General features: G+C 38.2%; 1 protein-coding gene across 1 annotated transcript in view; it reads right to left on the bottom strand.

Annotated features, from left to right (window-relative positions):
* The window catches only part of il1rapl1b (interleukin 1 receptor accessory protein-like 1b), an 826,675-nt gene that overhangs the window by 702,533 nt on the left and 101,679 nt on the right, over window positions 1-22,463 (bottom strand). Inside the window, exons 3-4 of the mRNA XM_041210892.1 lie at window positions 4,190-4,373; window positions 3,887-4,040 (exon numbers count right to left, since the gene is read on the bottom strand). Coding sequence (XP_041066826.1) covers window positions 3,887-4,040; window positions 4,190-4,373 — 338 coding nt within the window. The remainder of the gene's footprint in view (window positions 1-3,886; window positions 4,041-4,189; window positions 4,374-22,463) is intronic.

Raw genomic sequence — 22,463 nt, forward strand, 5'->3', positions numbered from 1 at the left:
CACATAATCCCTCTTGCCATCCCTTTTTTGCTTGCTTCTCAAATATGCTTTTCATTTTTCTCCAAGTTTTTTAATACTATCTTCTCATTTATCAGATGCTTTTAAAACTTTGGTCTGGCCCAACCTTTGACTCACTTCTTTTATTCCTGTTCAGAATGAATTTCACCTGCACCTTATTCACCTCATATTTAAGTATTTCCCATGGTTGGTCTGTGTTTGATTTGTAATTTATTCCTAGGTCTCTTTTATCTGACATGAGAGAGTTAAATGAGTGTACTTATGTAAATTTCACATAGGGCAATTTTTTTAAGAATGAGATAAATCTGAGTAGCATAGTGCACTGAAACAGTAAAATGATATAGGCTTAATCACCATACTCCATTACTGTATTGCGGACAGCTGAAGAGCAAGGCCATGGACCTCCCAAAAGGGAAGAGAATGCCATTGAGACACTGTTGTCAAGCAGTTGTAATATGATAAATATAGGCTTGCTATAACTATCTTCTCAGGTTCACCACAATCAGTCATTCCTGTAAGCAGTTTGAGAGTCTTACCTTCATGGAAGTTCACTCAGCTCTACATCTACTTGTACAATGATGTGGCTCAGGGTTCTTTTGCATGCCTATTTATTCAATCACTCTAAAGGCAGACTGAGCAAACGCATGGTGTGAAGGAATGTGATAAGAATCAATAAGCTGCATTAAGTCAACATAAATTGAACATACAGAGCAGCAGCCATAATTAGACTCACTTCATTCAATCAGTACAACTTATTTGCCCCTAACAATACAGGATACAGAACACACCATGCCTTTCTACATCAGTGTGTCATGTTCATTGACTTAAGGTGACTTCTGACCGTCTTCTCGGGAGTTCTAATTTCTTGGTCACAGTGAACGTCTTTTTTTAAAAAGGAAAATGCATCTCCACCTTCATATTTCATCCCACACTTTACAAAGTGAGGCACTTAGCATTTATCAAGGCAAGTTAAAAATTGCTTATTGTTTACAGCCTTTGAGGAGAGAAGATGTCCCAATTTAAACAGCTTTTGTTTGGGTGCCTTCTGAAACAAAATGTATCAGAATACTTTTGTCTGAATGCAATGTGAGAATACATTGAGAAAACCTTTCTTAAACACCCAACATTAAAAATAACTCCTTCACTAAATTTGTTCTGTGAGGAAAAGTCTAAAAAAAAAATCAGAATATGACATGACTGAGAGATAATATTGGTGAAGCCATTGTCATTGCATTTCACAGATACATATCTTGGTCTGTTATATTGCAAAGTGTTTGCACCCCCATCCAACCAATTCTATTCCCTGTTGCACTTGTACTGCACTTTGTTGTAGGCACTATACCCTACTACTGCTTAGGAAAATAGGTATACACCACTGCATTTGTACTCGCACAATAAATTCAGCATTTCCGCTGACACAAATCAACCGTACAAAAGTTTCACTTAATTAAGAATCATGTAAAGGGATAATTCTGAGCCACGGAATCAAGAAAGGTGTTATAGAACCTGAAGAAAAGTAACAGTTCTTGTTCTGTACATATTAGCACATTTCAAGTAATATTCAGATAATGAACTGAGATTTACTCACGCTGTGTCTTTGGTATTTAATTCTTATTCATCACAACCACAGCTTCATGAAAGCTCAAGTAGTAAAACCATCATTTTTTTGGAACAACAAAGAAAGCATAAAAATACAACTTTGATGTAACTGATAAATAGCATGAAAGATAATTAATTTTCAACAGAGAACCGACTCTGAGAAGTAGGATTTTACTCTTCAATGCTCTCTAACATGCTTTCTCATATCTTTGTGAGGTATAATTTACTGAAAATTAATTATGTCACAATCCAATAAAGCTTTTTTTCTACTTTGAAACATTTAAAGAAGGAAATGATTTTCATTAAACTGTCATGCATTTTAAACAAAGTACTGCCACAAAACTTGGAATATCAACACAAAGATTATGGTGGATAATTTATTCAGCATTTTCTTTCATATTTTGCAAGCTGGAAGTGGTGAAAATTGCAGGGCTCTAGGGAAAAATCTGGGGAGTGGAACTCATTAGATAGCACTTTCAAAGAGCTGTCATAGACACGATGGGCTGAATGGCTTCCTTCTGTGCTCTAAGGTTTTATGATTCTATAATGCAGAATAGAGCCGAAAACTTTATGTATTATGAGGAGTTCATGCAATCTGACACTCGACCAGACCAAACATCTCCATATAAATAACAAAAGCTAATAACATGTACATTGATGTTTGTAGATTAGCACCATCACAAAAATAGCTTGTTGCTCTATGGGCACTAGAAGATTTTCATATTCAAGTAAAATTAGAATGGGAACTGATGTGTGATAGATTACAGAACATGACTGATCACTAGAATTCTCCTCTAATCTAATTATATTTGATTGCTTCGAAGACTAATATATTGTAACCCTATTCATGAAGATTACCAAACATGTTGAATCTTTTCACTTCTCTATATTAAAGCTACCTGTCAGGAACAGATACAAACCTGCCAGAACTTGCCCAGAATACATTTTTTTTTCAATCCAATTGCATGTCAAGCCAGAAGTGACTAACATTTGCAGCTGATTATACTGCTGTCCCCAAAAGTACTGATGGCTAGAGTTCACAGTGACAGCAATGGAGCCTTGATGAAGCTACTATGGAACATCTGAATAATTTAAACTGCCCTTTTAGCAGACTCAGGCTGGTCACTGGCATTCTTGAAATGAAAAATGAATTTCATTACTTTAACATTCCAGTTCTGTGCTGACACACAAAAATAGGACAAATTAGAAGTGTCATTCCAGAGCTCTCTGTATTCCGTGACTTTCATTAAATTTGAGTCTTCTCCTTTATAATATTAAACTACATTGGTTCAATAAAATAGTAGGTCTATGTACCAAATCTTATAAGTGGATAATCACACAATTTTGCTATTTTTAATTCTCCTTGGGTTTATAAATCTGGGAATTTTTGCTTAAAGAGATAGCCATAAGTGAAACCATAATTAATAGTTAATTGCAGCCACTTTGAAACTGCCAAGATGATGTTCACTCAGCTCAGATTTACAGTGCCAAAATAATTTTCAAAACAGTTATTTGAACTATACATCTACTTTGTAAACACATTGAGTGAAATGTCTCCAAATTATCAAAATGTTTGGTTATATTGTTAGTTATAACACTTAAGCTACAGTATTATTTGGCAAGAATGTTCAACCTGAGAAAATATCAATTAGACCTAAGTCTTACATTCCTTGGAAAATCTTGCTAAACCCACTTCACAATTTACATAGAGTGCATTGGGTGGTCACTTATGAATTAGATATGCATGCTGAACCACATTGAGACCAATACGTGGACAAATATTGAACCAAAAACTGAATGTCCAAGTTGCAAACCACAATAAGGTCCTCAGCTGTCTGGCATTCATCCCTGACCAGCGATTATTTTGCATCATTTCTGGGTATTTTGCCTCTCTGTTTCCAACATCAAAGAACCAGCAGTCAGTTCAAATGAATTGACAGCGCAGGTGAGGGACTGCCAGTAATGAAAAGCTGTACCTCTCAAGAGTAGAGCTGATAATGGGACACTACTTCCAATGTGTAAAAGTCAGAGCAAAAAATATAATAATCTCTTTAGCTAGCTACATATTACTACATCAATGATTTCCCTGGATCAAATTTGAAAAGTACAAGTACAACTTAACCAACCGCTTGCATGCATTGCATCAAAACCATTACATAGAAATGGTTGAAGGTAGTCAGTAACTTAAAACTAAAGATTCTTCAACAATCTGTCTATTTAAAAAAAATCACAAATGCAAATGTTAAAGTAATTGAGTTCAAGCACCTACCTGTGACTGCCAATTCTGTAGTTCTTCTTACCACAAAATTTCCAAACTTCAGTTCACATGTGTAATTTCCAACGTCATCTTCTGTTACCTCAGGGATTAGAAGTGTCCCCTCCTTTTGGACAACGGATTGTCGCCAAGCCTTTGACTTGCACTCCTATTCAAAAACCACAATACACAATAGCATCCATTTCTGCTGCTTCACAGTCATTTTCTTTTGTTTTAAACAAACATTATTCAATAAAAACATGGGAGCTATTTAAAAATAAAACGTCCTAGATACAAAATAAATTGTTACCATCTTACCTTATACCACACAACAGGCTCACTGTTTGGGAGGATGAAATCCTCAATGTCTGGACATGATATCTCTTTACTCTTGCTGAGCTCAGCTTTTTCAAAATATTTCATTCTTGCATTGTAGCAAAGGCCTGTATCATTTTCAGCTACAATCAGTGACATTGAAACTTTCATGCAGTATGTAGTATTCCTAAAGGAGGAAACACACACAAAAAGAGCTTTAAATATCAATGAACTGATTTCAGAAAAGAATTGAAACTAATTATATCAAAGTATAAATAAAATAACACAAATAAAGTGTTTTTTCAGTTTGTGTAGTTGTTGAATAGGTAACATTTATACATGATTTTGCTGCAACAAATTGATTCACTGTTGCTATTTCACCTGCAGCAGGTTATCCACTGGTGAGTGAGGTATGTTTATTAAAACACCTGTCCAACATTTCAAGGGTTTTTTTTTCATTTAAAACAACGTTTACTGATAATTACTCTGCCATAAATTGATCTCTGTTCAAGTCCAACTGATAGTTGGAAGAGAACCATTCCCTCTAGCAACCATGGAATATGTTTGGGAAGTCTGAATCCAGTTTCTATTCATTTCAATTCCCCATTTTTAGGATCCTAATTTCCTAATACATACATAACATCATAATACCAGACATGAAAATGCCCAGCTAGGAAGGACTGTCAACTTCCAGTTCACTATGAAAAGACTTGGTTAAATTCACTTAATTAACTGCAGATGATATATTCCCCAAGGCAATGGTTTGACAATATTACTTTTATAAAATTAATCTTTAAGTAAGCGATTTAAAAAAAAAAATTGTAAGTCATATAAAATAAATGTGGTGATATGGGAGAATAAATATGAAAGGTTGTCCATTCATTTCAAACTGACAGATGCTATTTTAATTCGGGAAAATCAGTATAACTTGTATGTATATAGCACCTTTCCCAACACCAGAACATTCAAAATTGCTTCACAGTCAATCTAATACTTTTGAATTGTAGTTATTATTTTAATGCAGGAAAAAGTAGAAGCCGATTGGCTTACAGGAAACTCCCACAAACAGCAATGAGATAATGACCAGATAATCTATTTCAATGGCATCAGTTAGAAGGGAGATTAGGTGCCATTGGAAAATTCACACTAAAATAAGAGCAATCTAACTCAATTAAAACGTAGATCAATGAAAATGTTTTGAAGGAAGTTACCAAACCAAAATGTTAATGGCTTTGTCAGTCACACATCATGTATTGTTAAGTAATGTGCAATTAAATCCTAAATCCTATTTGAATGACTCAAAAACTCCATGGGCTTAATATCGCCCCCCCCCATTGGGGGGGGAAGTTGATGGGTGGGCGTATGCGGGTGCACTTCCGATCGGCGCCCCCAATTGGAGGTGCGCTGCCATTTTACGTGGGCCCACCCAGCGTGACGTCCGCACAGAAGCGCTATGTGCTCCCTGTGCGGGCGGGGAGGGAATCCCAAAATTGAGAGTGTGGTCTTTCACGCATGCACACAAAAGAGTGCACTCATCTCCCTGAGGCTATGTGCTGCCTCAGAGAGATCAGCTGTACATGTACAAAAGACAAAAATAGAAAAATAAAATTTCCCTTACACGTTCCCTCATGTGACAATGTCGCATGAGTTGGGACATGTCCATAATTTTTACAAAATCTTTATTTAATCTTTTTAAACCCGACATGAAACCTCATCCTGCCCGTGATGAGGTTTCATGATTTTTCTAGTTCCTGCCGGGGCTCCTGGCCTGCTCGCCAACCTTAAGGTTGGATGGGCAGGTCCTTTAATTACTTAATTGACCCTGTCAATGGCCTCAATTGGCCATTGACAGGTTGGCAGGTGCGCAACTGATTTTCCTATGCTTCCCGCCTTCACCGCGCGTCATTTTATGCGTCGGCTAGCGGGCCCCACCCCTGCTGGCTGACTCGTAAAATCTGCCCCATGTGATCTGTAGCCGAGAACCACAAATAGAAAAGTCTACCTAGATTGCAAGATTTAAAAAGAAAACTCTCCATACATTGTCATGTTTTAATCTGCAAAGCAATAGCTAACCTGTTACAAAAATTTGACCAAACAATTTTCAAATTTACAGAAAGATCACAATGAAAATTTCTGTACAAAATTTACAATCAGTGAGTTACAAGATTCCAAACAGTCACTTGGAAGCACTTAACTTCAATATTGCTGAAAAGAGAGACATGTTGCCGAACCTTTTGGCTTGCACTCAGCAGGCCAAGCGGAAGAATGCCAAATTTCAAACAATTGCAAAAATTTATACTGGAGGAGAAAAGGGTGCTGATTGGTTAGCAAGTCAACTCTGATGGACCGAAGTGTTGCCATGAAGAAAGCAACAGGGAACTGTTGCCCAAAATAGCCTTTTTTACTGCATCATAATCTACCGATGCTTCTTCTGGAAGTGAGAGATGAACCTCATGAGCTCAATCTATATTGTAAAAGCAATGTCCAGGTTTCTTGTGGCCATTTCATCTGTTTAGTTATCTTCTCAAATGTAATAAAGAACACCCCTAACTTTCTTTCCTCAAACTTCGGAAGAGCCTGCACAAATTTAGCCATCTTCCTACTGGGCTTTAGATTGGAAGTAATCACTTTATCCTCAGAACATCCCTCAACATCTGAGATCTCTTTTTTAACTTCCAGTTTTTTAAGCTGATATTCCCTCTCCTTTTCTCTTTCCTCCCTTGCTAATTTCTCCAGTGACAATTCCCTTTCCTGTTTTCTTTCCCTCTCTTGCCTTTCTGCTTGCTCCCTTTGAAATACCCTTTCTCTTTCCTTTTCCTCTGCCTCCAATTCCAGTTCTTTTTTCATTTTCATTGCTCAAGCTTTTTCATTTGTAACTAAAGTCTCACTATCTCCAGCTGTGACTGACTAGTTTCAGATGTCCCTTCCAATTTCAAATGTTGTGTTATCACTTCAACTATGTCTGCTTTCTTTACCCCTACAGTTAACCTCAACTGCAAATTATCCGCCAATTCCATTAACTTACCCTTAGATACTTTTATAAACCAATCAGAGTTATGTCTTCCACTCCCAAAAAGGTCTTAGCTATGGATAAAGCCATTTTTGCAGTCTCACCACTTAAAAATCCCTCAGCACCAACTCCTGAGTTCAATGTTCTTCTTGTACTCGTAGCCTTAAGATTCACCAACTCCAAATCCATCAACAAAGTTTTTTAATCCCGCAAAGAGCCACCAATTTTGTTACGATGTGGCAAATGATGTGTGCCGGGTGGACCAAATCCACGAGGGAAACTTAACCGCGCTATCACAACAGTTTTGCAATTTTGTATTTATTATGAGAAGATTTGTGCACTGAATTCAGAGGTAATGAATCTGCTAACACGTTTAGAGATTTTAAAAACCAAATTAAAACATTCAACAAAAGAAAAGAGTTCAAGCACATACATAAGATTATAGTTACTTAATACTATAACAAATCCCAAAATCCCTAATTAACCTGACTCCAAACTACACACCCCATTTATGGCAACAGTCCAAAATAGATTTTAAATTTAAATAGCAAGCCAGCAAGTTTACCACAGGACCCAATCGACAGTGGAATTCCAAAGGCTTTCCTCTACCTTTGGTTACTAGACACAGCAGACTTTTGCTAAAGTGGTTGTAGGCTTCCCCAAGGCTGTTTTACATGGCCCTCTTAGATCTTACATGGCCCCACAACATAACGTTCCATTCTTTTTATATACGTTTTTCTCTATTTGCTCTATATATTCCATTGTTCTATATGTCTTTGGAAATGTACTTTTCCGATAATAAAAAAATCTTTCATGTTGCCAATATGGTCAGTACCTTTTGGAAAAATAAACACACTGCTTGGCCTTGCTTATCTTGTTAGTTGTAAACATCCTTCATCCTTTTTGAAACCTAAACAATCCCTTCACTTATCTAAAAATGCAAATTTCCTTCACATCTTATGTGCTGTCATCATCCATGTTTCTTCATTAGCATTTCAAATATCTTTTACCTCTAACTTCCTTTGATAAGTTCAAGCTTGCAGTCTATTTGACTCTAGTTCAACTAAATCACATAGACAGAACCATCCAGACTCACACCCTTAAAGCTACTTTACAATAAACCACAATAATATAATGAAAATAATATGTTAGGTTCACAACAAAGTTGATTTTGGTATGAATCTGTTAATTGTTCACATTAACAAAGACAATTTATATCTTTGTTTTGTTTTTTGAAGTCTAGACATTAGTCTACATTTTGTTTTGGTAAAAATGAGTAGGGATAGGGAAAGAGCCTAGAGTGTGTGCGAGAGAGAGGCAGAGAGAGAGAGAGAAAGGCAGAGGATATTTCATAGGGAATAAATCATTATTACCAAATTCTACATTTTCCCTCAACAGTATATTGCATGCAAAATACAAAAACAGAAATTATTCAATGTTCTACTTTCAGATAACAAGATATTTGCCTGATGTATATCTGCCTGGAAGCTGGAGGGGACACCATGAAAGTCGCAGAGGCTTTCACATTAAGATTTACTCTGTGCAAATATTTAAACATGAATATATAGCACATTGGTATGATATCCCTTTACGATTTTAAGGTGGGCATTTGCTCATCCAAAATAAACAATTTAATGCCTATTAAAATAACAGACAGAGGAATTTCGTCAAATGATTTAAGATTATGTATAAAGATCATACAGTAGAGTTTCCAGGTCATTGAGTTTCACTTTTTAAAGATTGTCTTCTCAATCTGTATTCACATGCTTTTATTATTTTTTTCACCACTTATGTGACTTGATTATATTTTTTAACTTTTCAATTACTCTTTTTCTGCTTTTTTATTGCAAAATGTTGTGTAGTTTGGTAGCTCTCATGAAGAGGCTCTGAGTTTTGTATAGTTTAATACCAAATGTTTATTAACTACTTGTTACGGTATAAGGTCTAAGCTAGGAGCTGTCTCCATGCTTGCCTCTACACAAGGCTCTGTCCATTACAAGAATGGCCTCTAGACTCAGGTCATATGTTTCTTTGCACCATAGTGTGGGTGGTACTGTGTCCTTCTTAACAAATGCTGACTCACTGTATCAATTCTGAAGTGAGACGAGCAACTGTATTGTATTCCATGAAGAAGTCTGATTAAGTCATGCAATGACTATTAACATAGAATTACATGGTGTACACAACACAGAAGCAGGTCATTCAGCTCAATCAGCCCATGCCAACATTTATTTATTTAGGTATCAGTTGTGGCTTAGTTGGTAACACTCTCACCTCTGAGTCAGAATGTTGTGAATCACAAGTTCCACTCCAGGATTTGATTATAAAACTCTAGTTTGACACTACAGTGAAGCACTCAGAGTGCCACACCGGTGCAGATGCTGTTGTTTGGATGAAATGTTAAATTGCTGCCCCATTTATCCTCTCAGGTGGACATAAAATATCACATGGCACTATTTCAAAGAAGAGTTGGGGAGTTATCCCTGGTCTCTTGGCTAATATTTATCCCTCATTAAACACTATCTAGTCATTATCACATTGATGTTTGTGTGTAAATTGACTGCTGTGTTTCCTACATTACAATAATGACTATAATTGAAAAGGTACTGCATTGGCTATAAAGTGCTTTAGGACATCTCATGGTCATGAAAGGCGCTATATAAATATGTCTTTCTTTTTCTTTTCATGCTCCACTCAAGTCCCCTCCCTTTTACTTATCCAACCCCAATAGCACAGCCCCAACAGCATAACCCCCTATTTTTATCTCCCTCATAAGCTTATATAACGTCCCCTTAAATACATGTTTTTAATTCAAAAATAAAGTTTTTATTTAGTGTTAATTTGCTTTAGGAAACCTCATCCCGCTCGTGGATAAGGTTTCCTAAAAAATGTGAAGACCATTAGGTTGGACGGACAGTGTAAATTTGAATTTAATTAGATTGTTAATGGTCTTAATAGACCTTTTAATTATCGACGGGCCATAGCCGACTCTGGTGTGCACCCAACGAACGAAACATCGCAAGGCTGTGTGATGATGTCGGGACGCACGCCCAACATCATCGTGCATCATTTTACGCTCGGGCGTGTCAGGCGCATGCCTACATGCTGAGCATCATATTCTGCCCCAAGTATAACTTCTCATTCCCGGCATCATCTTTGTAAATCCTTTTTGAGCCTTCTCCAGTGTCTCTATATCTTTTTATATGACAACCAGCATTGCACACAGTACTCCAAGTGTGGCCTAATGAAGGTTCAATAAAAATTTAGCATAACTTCTCTACTTTTCAGGGAGATGATGGCATAGTGGCAACATCACTGGACTAGTAATCCAGAGGCCCAGGCTAACGTCCTGGGGACACAGATTCAAATGCCACCACAGCAGATGGTGGAATTTAAACTCAATTAGTAAATCTGGAATATAAAGCTAGTCTCAGTAATGGTGACCATGAAACTATCATTGATTGTTGTAAAAACTCATCTGGTTCACTAATGCCATCCTTACCCTGTCTGGCCTACATGGACTCCAGTCCCACAGCAATGTGGTTGACTCTTAACTACCTTCTAAATGGCCTTGGAAGCCACTCAGTTTCAAGGGTAATTAAAGATGGGCAACAAATGCTGGCCATGCCAGCGAAGTTCACATCCTGTGAATGAATAAAGAAAAAAAACCCTTTCGAAATAATGCAGGCTTTATTAACCTGCATTGAAGTTTCTAGTGATTTGTGTATTTGCATTTGAAAGTCCTTTATTTCTCTATCCCATTGAGACATTATTTCCAAGTAATGGCCTTAATTTTCTTACCAGGCTGAAGCTTTTACTCCAATATTTATAGTTATCTTTAGTTATTATTAATATTTATGATTTTACATATAGTATTAATCACCTAACGGAGCAATAAATGAATAATTTTTGCATAACTTAGTCACTGAATGCCACATAGAATGATTATTTCAATAAACTATTTTAAACATAAAATGTTCTGCTATAAACAGAAACAAAACCAAAAATGACAATATCTAGTTTAGAAAATGGCACAAAAGAACTAGCCACATATTTATTACACTGTTTTACGAAAGTAAGTGGTGACTGGAAAACTGTAGCAAACACAGTTACACTGTTAAATGGTTTGAAAAATTAGACAATAGTTCAAACAGTTTACAGCTTTGTAAAAGCAAATAAATATTCAGAATAACAATACGATGAAAAAGTACAACTAATAACAATGGAACATTGCAATTGGTCTTAGCACCACTGCTTGATGGGGGCACTGTGTAGACACTAAGCAAGAACACTTGATCTTGACACCACACACAGTTAAAATAGCTCTGAAATTATAGTATGAATGTTATTTTTCAAGAGGACTATTAAGCTGATACGTTAGTACTGCAAGGTTTCAGGACTTAGTTAACATGTAAAGATTCATTCGGGGTAAGGTAGAATTAGCTCGTCGACAACTGTCAAATTATATCACAGCAGCTAAGTTCAAAATAGGCAAAGAAAATAAATGGAAAAAAAATAAATGAATAGCTATTGTTAGAAGCTGAAAGATCAAAGACAAGAAGAGATATTAAATCTGATAGCTCAGTGAGTCCAATAGGGGAAAATTAAAGTGTATTATACTGAGAAGAGCCAAAATTTCCAATCTATAGGAAACCTGGATCAGTGGCAGGGCGGGCTTTACACGTGTTCAGTGACTGCTTGATGAATGGGGATGCAAAATCACTGCAGCATCTTCCACAGCACAGTGTGGCTGGAAGTCAGTGGAGCTGCAAGAAAAAGACTGTTTTTAAAAGACCCCGCCGAAAACAATCAAATCACTTTGTGATTAACCTGCCCTAGGAAAAGCAGTCCTCTATTTTTAAAATCTTTCTTCTGCTCTCTTAATGGTATTTGAAGCCAAGATAGCATTCCTGACACCTAGCATTACTAAGGTGTTAATGACAGGACTATATCATATGGTATAATCCTGATATTAATTAATCATTTGAGTATGCAGATCGAAACCTGGTTGGATGTATTCAATGTTTGCCATCATTTCATCTAGAAAATCTAAGTAGTGGCAAAGACACGAGGGGCCTGTAACAAAGATTGCCATATTTTCTGCTCCCAACACCCCAGGCCTGCCCAAAACTAGGTGGGCATTGGGCATAAAATCCAGTCAACAGTTTCTTTGCAAAGATATTTCACATTGTGGCAAATTTTTGATTTATTTATTTCATTATTCATTGCTAGGCCGTAATGGAGAAGCTAGGATGATATCTCCACTCAGTGAAAGGGCTGATGTAATAGGTTCCACTGACTTAGCAATCGTGAAGAAATACATTAACTTTCTTATTAAATAAGGAGTGTGAAATGAAGACTTCAAAGAGTGTGAAAGGACATGCAAACTAGCCTCTGAGCTGTTGAGAAAGAGAAGTAAAATAACTGAAAATACTGAGGTTCAAATTTCTGCTTATTTTAAGTTGCAACATTGTAAATGTATTTGTGAAGCTTTCTTCTGCTGACTAGTGAAATCATAAACACCCTCTTTAAAAAAAAATGACAATTTCTCTCGCGATGCTGACCGGGGAAATCTTCACAAATGTGTCTAACGTGGCTTCACACAGGGACCAAAAGGGATTCATATTCCACAGTTAGATGTAGAGTATTGATTCACATTTTATATATCTAACTTCAATTGTAAGGTTAAAGTAATTGGCCATTGCACGGCATTAGAGAGAGCTCTATGGATGGTGGAATGGTAGAATGTTGGACTGTTGATTAGTGCTTTCATTGATGCCTTTCTGACTAGGGTTGCACCACACTGGTGAAAAGGGTGCCAAATAGAAGCTTCCTATCTTACCATTGGAAAGGAATGATATTCAGAATAATGTTGGCAGCAATTTGATTTGGGCTAGCAAGCACATTACTACAGAACATCCGCCTGGCCGCTATTAAAGTTGACAAGGCACCGGGACCGGAGGAGATGCATCCAAGGATATTGAAGGAAGTGAGAGTAGAAATTGCAGGGGCACTGGCCATAATTTTTCAGCCTTCACTAGACTCAGGGGAAGTGCCAGAGGATTGGAGAATTGCAAACATTACACCCTTGTTCAAAAAAGGTTGTAAGGATAAGCCCAGCAATTACAGACCAGTCAGTTTAACTTCAGTGGTGGGCAAGATTCTGAAAACAATTATTTGGGATAGAATTAGCAGTGACATGGAAAAATATGGGTGATGAGGAACAGCCAGCATGGATTTCTAAAGGGGAAATTGTGTTTAACTAACTTGGGAGTCTTTTGAAGAGGTAACATAAAAAGTCAATGAGGGCAATGCTGTTGATGTGGTGTACACAGACTTTCAAAAGGCATTTGATACAGTGCCATACAACTGACTTGTGAGGTAAGTTATTGCTCATGGAATAAAAGGGGCAGTAGCAATGTGGATAAGAAATTGGCTGAAAAATAGGAAGCAGAGTGTAATGGTCAACGGATATTTTTCTGGCTGGAAGGTGGTTTGTAGTGGAGTTCCCCAGGGGTCAGTATTGGGTTCCTTGCTTTTCCTGACATGTATTAATGATCTAGATCTTGGTGTGCAGGGGACAATTTCAAAGTTTGCAGCTAACACAGAGCTTGGGAATGTTGTAAACTGCGAGGAGGATAGTGTAGAACTTCAAAGGGATATAGACAAGTTGGTGGAATGAGCAGATAGGTGGCAGATGAAGTTCAATGTGGAGAAGTGTGAGGTGATGCATTTTGGTAGGAAGAACATGGGCAGACAATATAAAATAAGGGGTGAAATTTTGAAGGGGGTGCAGGAGAAGAAAGACCTGGATGTATATGTGCATAGATCATTGAAGGTGGCAGGACAGGTGGAGAGAGCAGTTAATAAAGTATATAGTATCCTGGGCTTTACTAATAGGGGCATAGAGTACAAGAGCAAGGAGGTTATACTGAACTTATATAAGAAACCCATTAGACCTCAGCCGGAGTATTGTGTACATTTTTGGGCACGACATTATAAGAAGGATGTGAACACATTGGAGAGAGTGCAGAAGAGGTTTACAAGAATGGGTCCAGGGATGAGAAACTTCAGTTACAAAGATAGATTGGAGAGGTTGGAACTGTCCTCCTTAGACAGCTGAAGACTAAGTGGAGATTTGGTAGAGATTTCAAGATCATGGGGGGGCTGGATAGAGTAGATAGGGAGAAGCTGTTCCTGCTCATAAAAGAGTTAAGAACGAGAGGGCACAGATTTGAAGTGATTTGCAAAACAAGCAAATGTGACGAGAGAAAAAACGTTTTCACACAGCAAGTGGTTTGAATCTGGAATGCACTGCCTAGAAGTGTGGTGGAGGCAGGTTCAATCGAGACATTCAAAAGGGTATTGGATGATTATTTGAATAGAAAAAATGTGAAAGGGTATGAGGAAAAGGCAGGGCAATGGGACTAAGTCATAATGCTCATTTGGTGAGCCAGTGCAGACGTGATGGGCTGAATGGCCTCCTTCTGTGCTGTTAAAATTCTGTGATTCTGTGATTATTTTCCATGGGTGAATACCTTCAGACAAACATATTGGCCCTTTTACACCACAGTCCACAGCACAAGTTCAAGGTCTAAGAGGAGAATTTCAGTGGCACTCTTGCAATAGAAAGGTGGAAACGTGTGTTTGCACTAATGCAAGATGTCTGGCAAATAAAATGTGTGATCTGAAAGGTCATGTAGGTGTGGATAAGTGGAACAGCATTAGCATTCCAGAGGCAAGGTGGAATGATTCCAATCAATGGGCACATATATCTGGAAGGATATATATTGTTCACAAGAGACAGTATTAAGAAAAGAAAAAAAGAGGTATGTGGTGGCATATATGAAGTTCACTATTGAGGAACAAGTAAGAGAGGATGTCAAAAAAGATAAGGGAGCCACAAAATCACTTTAGGAAGTAAGAAATTACCAATAATGTGCTATACCATCCCCCACTCCCACCACGTCCACCTAGGCCAAAGTGGATACTTTGATATGAAACTGGGATGGTATAATGAAGGCAATGAGTAAGGGACCAACTATAATAGTTGGAGATGTCAGCTTACCAGGAACTGACGGCAACAGTAACATCTCTGGTCGCAAGACAGGGAAGAGATTTCTACAGTTAATGGGGGACTGTTTTATGACTCATTTTGTAAGAGATTCAACAAGGGGAGAAAGCATTCTAGGATTTGATTATAATAGGAACAATAAAATTGCCTACACAAAAATATTTGGGAGAAACAGGTGGCTATGGGCCTGCATGAGGTTCCCAAGGTTTTCCACCATTGAATGTTTCCTGCCTTATATCTGAGTCTGGATAGAGATTGGTTGCTATAATTAGTTAACAACTCTATTATTGTTATATCATGCAACTACCCTGGTGGTAGAAGACAATAGTTGTCTTTTGCAACCAAGCTGAAATAAGCATCATCCTTTAAGTGGTTATTCAAAGGGAAAATTTCCTCTGTCCAGTAGCAAAACAGTTTTTAACACTTGTTTATGATGTTAGTGAAAGCAGCACACAGAGGAAATCTTCTTTCAGGTCTTCTGGGTTTTATAAACTTATTCGGAAGTTAATTGATTTTTCATATTGATTCTATCCATAACTCCAATACTCTCAGGCTAGAACACTGAAGAATACAAAAAACAACAATGAATCTGTCCAGAGGCTGTTGATGCTTGTATGAATAATTACAAAGATACAGTCTGATCTGCCAAGGAGCAGCTTTTTCTTTTAGATTTTCATTTTAATATGTAAAATACATGGATTCATTAACAATCTGAGAACAAAATACTGCACAAAATGCACCTGTTCCTGATGGTAGACAGCTGTACAGCATATTTCAATTATTAATACGGAGTGGTAGAGAAAAATGAGTCAGCTGAATTCCAGTTAAGATGCAATATTACTAACCATATTATTCAAATATACATGAATATTTTATTATTCTACATTTTTGAAAAAGTGCACTGTTAGTTGCAAATTCATGTGCCATAGTGTAAATATTATTTAATAAAGTTTGCACTGTCTTTAATGAATAAACATCTCAATTCATATGTTCAGCAATGCCCACATTCAGCTACAGCTCACAGCTCGACATGGCACTGAAGATATCTGTAAAACTCAGATCTCTAAATGAACAGCACTAATTTTTGCATAAGTAAAATATTGCAGATGCTGGAAATCTACTTTCCTCGAGATGTATAACTCTAAAATTTATGGACATATTCACATGGATGCGGCAAGACATTTACAAAAGCACAACTCCCCATTAATTCTTCTGGAAATAAACAGCACAAATTTGATATAATGAACATTCGCTCCCGGCACCAGTCAAAAAGTGTAAATTCTAATTGAGAAAGGTAAAGACTAAAGGTTAGCTAGAACTGGATTATAAGAGTGTGATTCAATTATATCATCAGGTAAGAAGAATCCATAAGTTGACCAGTACTATATCAGTTCTAGCCGCAAGCATGACCCAGACCTCCCTGTCGCTTGCTATTTCAACACTCCACCCTGCTCTCATGCCCACATGTCCATCCTTGGCCTGCTGCATTGTTCCAGTGAAGCTCAACGCAAACTGGAGGAACAGCACCTCATCTTCCAACTAGGCACTTTACAGCCTTCCGGACTGAATATTGATGCAACAATTTTAGATCATGAACTCTGTCCTCCATCCCCACCCCCTTTCCGATCCCCCCTTTTTTCCAAATATTTATATAGATTTTTCTTTTCCCACCTATTTCCATTATTTTTAAATATATTTCCATCCATTGTTTTATCTCTGCCTTTTAGCCTATTTCGATCCCTTCCCCCCACCCCACCCCCACTAGGGTGATCTGTACCTTTATTAACACGTTCCTTAGATAATATCACCAGCTTTAACACCTCTTCGTCCTTTTGTCTATGACATCTTTTGGTTATCTCCACCTATCACTGGCCCTCTATCCAGCTCTACCTGTCCCACCACCCCTTAAACTAGTTTATATTTCACCCCTTTTCTATTTTTCCTTAGTTCTGTTGAAGAGTCACACGGACTCGAAATGTTAACTGTGTTCCTCTCCACAGATGCTGTCAGACCTGCTGAGTTTTTCCAGGTATTTTTGTTCTAGCTGTACAATAGTTGCATTGTGGATTTAAATAATTTACTGCCAAATGAATTTTGTCTTGTGCGGTATTAATCAATTTAAAAGTTATGACTCCTCTGGTCATCTTCCAATTTTGCCTCTTCTCCTAATAATGTATGAGCTTAAACAGTGAACATGACGGCAATTATAGCCAAGCTCAACCATGTTCTCACCCAGCATCCTTTTTTTTTAAGCAATGGACATTTTAAACTGCCTATCCCTCTTGAAAATGCTAAAGCTAATTGCAGCAGCCCACCAGCCCCAGTCAGGACTAGTTAATTCAATGCAGACCAGAGATCAAAACAAGAACTTGAATGGTTGTTTACCAAGTTCATGTCCCACTGACTGAGCCATCATGAGCTCCTAAGCCAAATGATCGTTAAAAATAAGTCTGACCCCATAACCTGTTCTTGGCCTGTAGTTCTTTCTCTCACTTTATCTAACATGCTGGCTTCATCTTGTTCCTCTGCTTTCCTCGGTGCTTACACCCACTTTCACTATGCTTCTTTACTGATTTACACATTTTATTCTGTTCACTTTTCTTCTTCTAGGTGGAAGTGATTGCTGAAAAATGAAATACTTTTTATTTTAGGTTCCCAGTGACAGCAGCAAGAACTCCCAGATAGAATAGGTAGGTGTCTAGTAATTTCTCCTATTCCACTTGTGTGTCTCAGGCCCAAACTCAGAAGAACACCTCCGAGTGCACATAGAGCAGCTTTTGTCCATTTCCCATACCAGCCATCTCTAAATAAACCTGACTGACATCATCATCCTATTGTTCTTGGCTGAATGTGAATTCTGCTCCCAGAAGAGAAAGGCCCCATCTGCTGTCCCAGATGAACACAAAAAGATCCTGTGGCACTATTTAAACTTGCATTTATATAGTACCTCCATGACCATAGGACATCCCAAAGCGCTTTATACCCAGTGAAGTGATTTTGAAGCAGAGACACTATTGTAATGTAGGAAATGTGACAGCCAATTTGTGCGCAACAAGCTCCCCCAAACAGTGGTGTGATAATAACCAAAATAATCTGTTTTTTGTGATGTGATTCAGGGATAACTGTTGGTCAGGATAACAAAAATAACGGCAAAATACTGCAGATGCTGGGGATCTGAAATAGAAACAGAAAGTGCTGGAAAAACACAGCAGGTCTGGAAGCATATAATTGCTGTCATGTTCACTGTTTAAGCTCATACATCATTAGAAGAGGTAAAATGGGAAGATGACCAGAGGATTAAGCATTGTTTCATCTTAAATTGACTAAAACCCCAGTAAATTATTTACATCCACAATGCAGCTATTGTACAGCTAGAACTGATATAGTGCTGGTCACCTTATATATTCTTCTTTATCTGATGTAATTGAATTATACTCTTATAGTCCAGTTCTAACTAGTCAGTAGTCTTTACCTTTCTCAATTTTAATTTTCACTTTTAGACTGGTGCAGGGACTGAATGCTCATTAAATCATATTCATGCTTTTGTGCTCAAGTCTTGGCGTGGGACTTCCTTCTGTCTCAGAGACAGGAGTGTTACTCACTGAGCCATGGCTGACAGTTGATGAAGAGCAGGGGCATTCTCCTGGTATGCTGGCCAGTATATAACTCTCAACCAACATCCCTAAAGCAGATTATTTGGTTGCTTCCCCCAGTGCTATTTCTAGAACTTTACTGTGGACAAATAGGATTTGCGCTTACCGTGAATCCAGCAGAGACCATACTTCAATAATGAGCGGGATGAGAACACAAGAAAATAATAAATAAGAGCAGGAGTAGGTCATTCTGCTCAAGCCTGCTGTGCCTCAATAAGATCAAGGCTCATCTGATTCTGGTCTTAATTCCACTTTCCTGCCTGCCCCTTGTCTCCCTCATCAATCAAAAATCAGCCTTGAATATATTTAATGACACAGCCTCCACTGGAATTCTCTTCCACAGAGACCAAAGGCTAATAACTCTTTGGGAGAAGATATTCGTAACACCATAAGACATAGGAGCAGAAGTAGGCCATTCAGCCTATCGAGTCTGCTCCACCATTCAATGAGATCATGGCTGATCTGATAATCCTCAACTCCACTTTCCTGCCTTTTCCCCATAGCCCTTGATTCCCTTACTGATTAAAAACCTGTCTATCTCAGCCTCTACAGACCTCTGCAGGAAAGAATTCCACAGATTCACTACCCTCAGAGAAGAAATTCTTCCTCATCTCTGTCTTAATGGGCACCCCCTTGCACGGTGATTATGCCCTCTGGTCCTAGACACTTCCACAAGGGGAAACAACCTCTCAGCATCTACTCTGTCAAGTCCCCTAAGAATCTTATATGTTTCACTAAGGTCACCTCTCATTCTTCTAAATTTCAATGAGTACAGGCCCAACCTACTCAACCTCTCCTCATAAGAAAATTCCTCCATACCCGAGGTCAGCCTAGTGAACATTCTCTGGACTGCCTCCAATGCCAGTACATCTTTCTTTAGATAGAGGGATCAAAATTGTTCACAGTATTCTAGGCGTTGTCTGACTAGTGCCTTGTATAGTTTTAGCAAGACTTCCCTATTTTTATATTCCATTCCCTTTGAAATAAAGGCCAACATTCCATTTGCTTTCCCTATTACCTGTTGAACTTCTATGTTAGATTTTTGGGATTCATGCACAAGGACTCCCGAATCCCTCTGTGCTGCAGCCTTCTCGGTGTCTCTCCATTTAAATAATATTCAACTCCTCTATTCTTTGTGCCAAGGTGCATAACCTCACATTTTCCACATTATATTCCACCTGCCAAGTTTTTGCCAATTCACTTAACCTGTTTATATCCCTCTGTAGACTCCTTTTGTCATCCATACCACTTGCCTTCCCACATTTTTTATTTCATCTGCAAACTTGGTGATAGTATATTCACTTCCCTCATCAAAGTCATTAATATATATTGTAAATAATTGAGGCCCCAGCACTGATCCCTGTGGCACTCCACTAGTAACAGGTTGCCATCATGAAAATGCCTCCTTATTCCAACTCTCTGTCTTCTATTAGTTAACCAATCCTTTAACCATGCTAATATGCTACCCCCAATGCCATGGCTTTATGTGTTGTACCTTATTGAATGCCTTTTGGAAATCCAAATATATTACATCTACTTGTTCCCCTTTATCTATCCTGCTCAAAGAATTCAAATAAATATGTTAGGCATGATTTCCCCTTCATAAAGTATTGCTGACTTGCTTGATTAGATCATGTATTTCTAAATGTTCTGCAATTACATCCTTTATTATAGACTCTAACATTTTCCCAATGACAGATGTTAAGCCAACTGGCCTATAGTTACCTGTTTTTTGTCTCCCTCCCTTTTCTCCACCACCTGCACGTCAGCCAGAAGATTCAGCCCTAGAGATCTAAACACAGACTAACGACCTTACATTACTTTAAAGACTAGAAATACTCACCAATCCTACTCACTAATCAACTGCTCTCCACGCTCTTTTTCCTCTCGTGCTCTTTAATGATCTCACACTCCTCTCTCACTCTCTCACTGTTTCTCTCACACTCTCTCACTGTAAGTGACCCCACTGTTTCTCTCTCATTCTCTTGCTGTAAATGACCATATTCTTCACATTTTCCCACATTATGCCGCATCTGCCAAATGTTCACCCACTCACTTAACCTATTTATATCCCTTTGCAGACTCTTTGGATCCTCTGCCCAACTTGTTTTCCTGCCTTTTTTTGTGTCATCAGCAAATTTAGCTACCATACAATAGGTACCTCCATCCAAGTTATTGAGGCCCAAGCACTGATCCCTGAAGCACCCCACTAGTTACAGACTGTCAACCTGAAAATAATCCACTTATCCTGACTCTCTATTTCCTGTTAAGTTAGCCAGTTCTCCATCCATGCCAAGCTATTACCCCACCCAACACCATAAGCTCTTAGCTTTTATGTGGCACCTTATTGAATGCCTTTTAGAAATCCAAATGCACCACATCTACTAGTTCCCCTTTATCTACCCTGGTTGTTAATCCTCAAAGAACTTTAATAAATTTGTCAAACACTATTTTCCTTTCACAAAATCATGGGGCAGAATTTTGCCCTCATTGGGCGGGCTTGGCGGGGGTGGTCAGGAAGCCGACTGCTGCCTGCAATTGGACTGGACCATGATTTCATGCTAGCCAGCCAATTAAGGCCCACTCAGAGTGAAATGCACACGATAACACTGCCTGTGTGAGGAGTAGGGGAGGAGGGCGGGAGGGCAAGCTTGCAAGTTCATGCATGCGTGCCAGTGCATACCTGAGGGAGATGAATAGATTAAGAATTAAAAATAAACAATTATAAATTGTTCAAAAACATGTCCCCTCATGTGACTCTGTTACATGAACAGGGACATGTTAGTAATGAATTGTTTCAATTTTTAATAGCTGTTGGAAACCTCATCCCAGCTATGGATGATGTTTAATAAAAAGTACAAAGGCTGGGTGGCCTTTTCACCTGCCTGCCAAATGTAAAGTTGGACAGGCAGAGAAAAATAACATTTAATTGGGACTTCAGTGGCCTTAGTAGGCCTGTTAATTGTCAGTGGTTGCACTGCTGACTCCCGCGTGCACCAGCCGACCAAAATATTGTGCGAGTGCACGATGACGAGGGGACGCTTGCCCAACATTATCACGCATCATTTTATGCTTGTTCGGGTTGGGCGTAATGTTCTGGCTATGTTGACTTTGCCTGATTGTATTATGATTTTCTAAATACCTTGCTACTACCTCTTTAATCATGGATTCTAGCATTTTACCAGTTAGGCTAACTGGCCTATAGTTTCCTAATTTCTGTCTCCCTCATTTCTTGAATAGAGGTGTTACATTTGTAGTTTTCCAATCTGTTGAGACCTTCTCGGAATTTTGGAAGATTACAGCCAATACATCCACTATATCTGCAGCCATTTCTTTTCAGACCCTTGGACGCAGGCCATCAGTTCCAATCTTAAGTTCCATTAGCTTTCCTAGTACTTTTTCTAGGTTGTTTAAAGTTCGTCCCTCCCTTTTGCCTCTTGATTTTCTACTATTTTTGGGGATTTTTACGTCTTCTACGGTGAAGACAGATACAAAATACATGTTCAAAGCCTCTGCCATTTCCTCATTTCCCAATATTAA

This window comes from Carcharodon carcharias, chromosome 18 (assembly GCF_017639515.1).
Source record: "Carcharodon carcharias isolate sCarCar2 chromosome 18, sCarCar2.pri, whole genome shotgun sequence".
NCBI classification, from domain to species: domain Eukaryota; kingdom Metazoa; phylum Chordata; class Chondrichthyes; order Lamniformes; family Lamnidae; genus Carcharodon; species Carcharodon carcharias.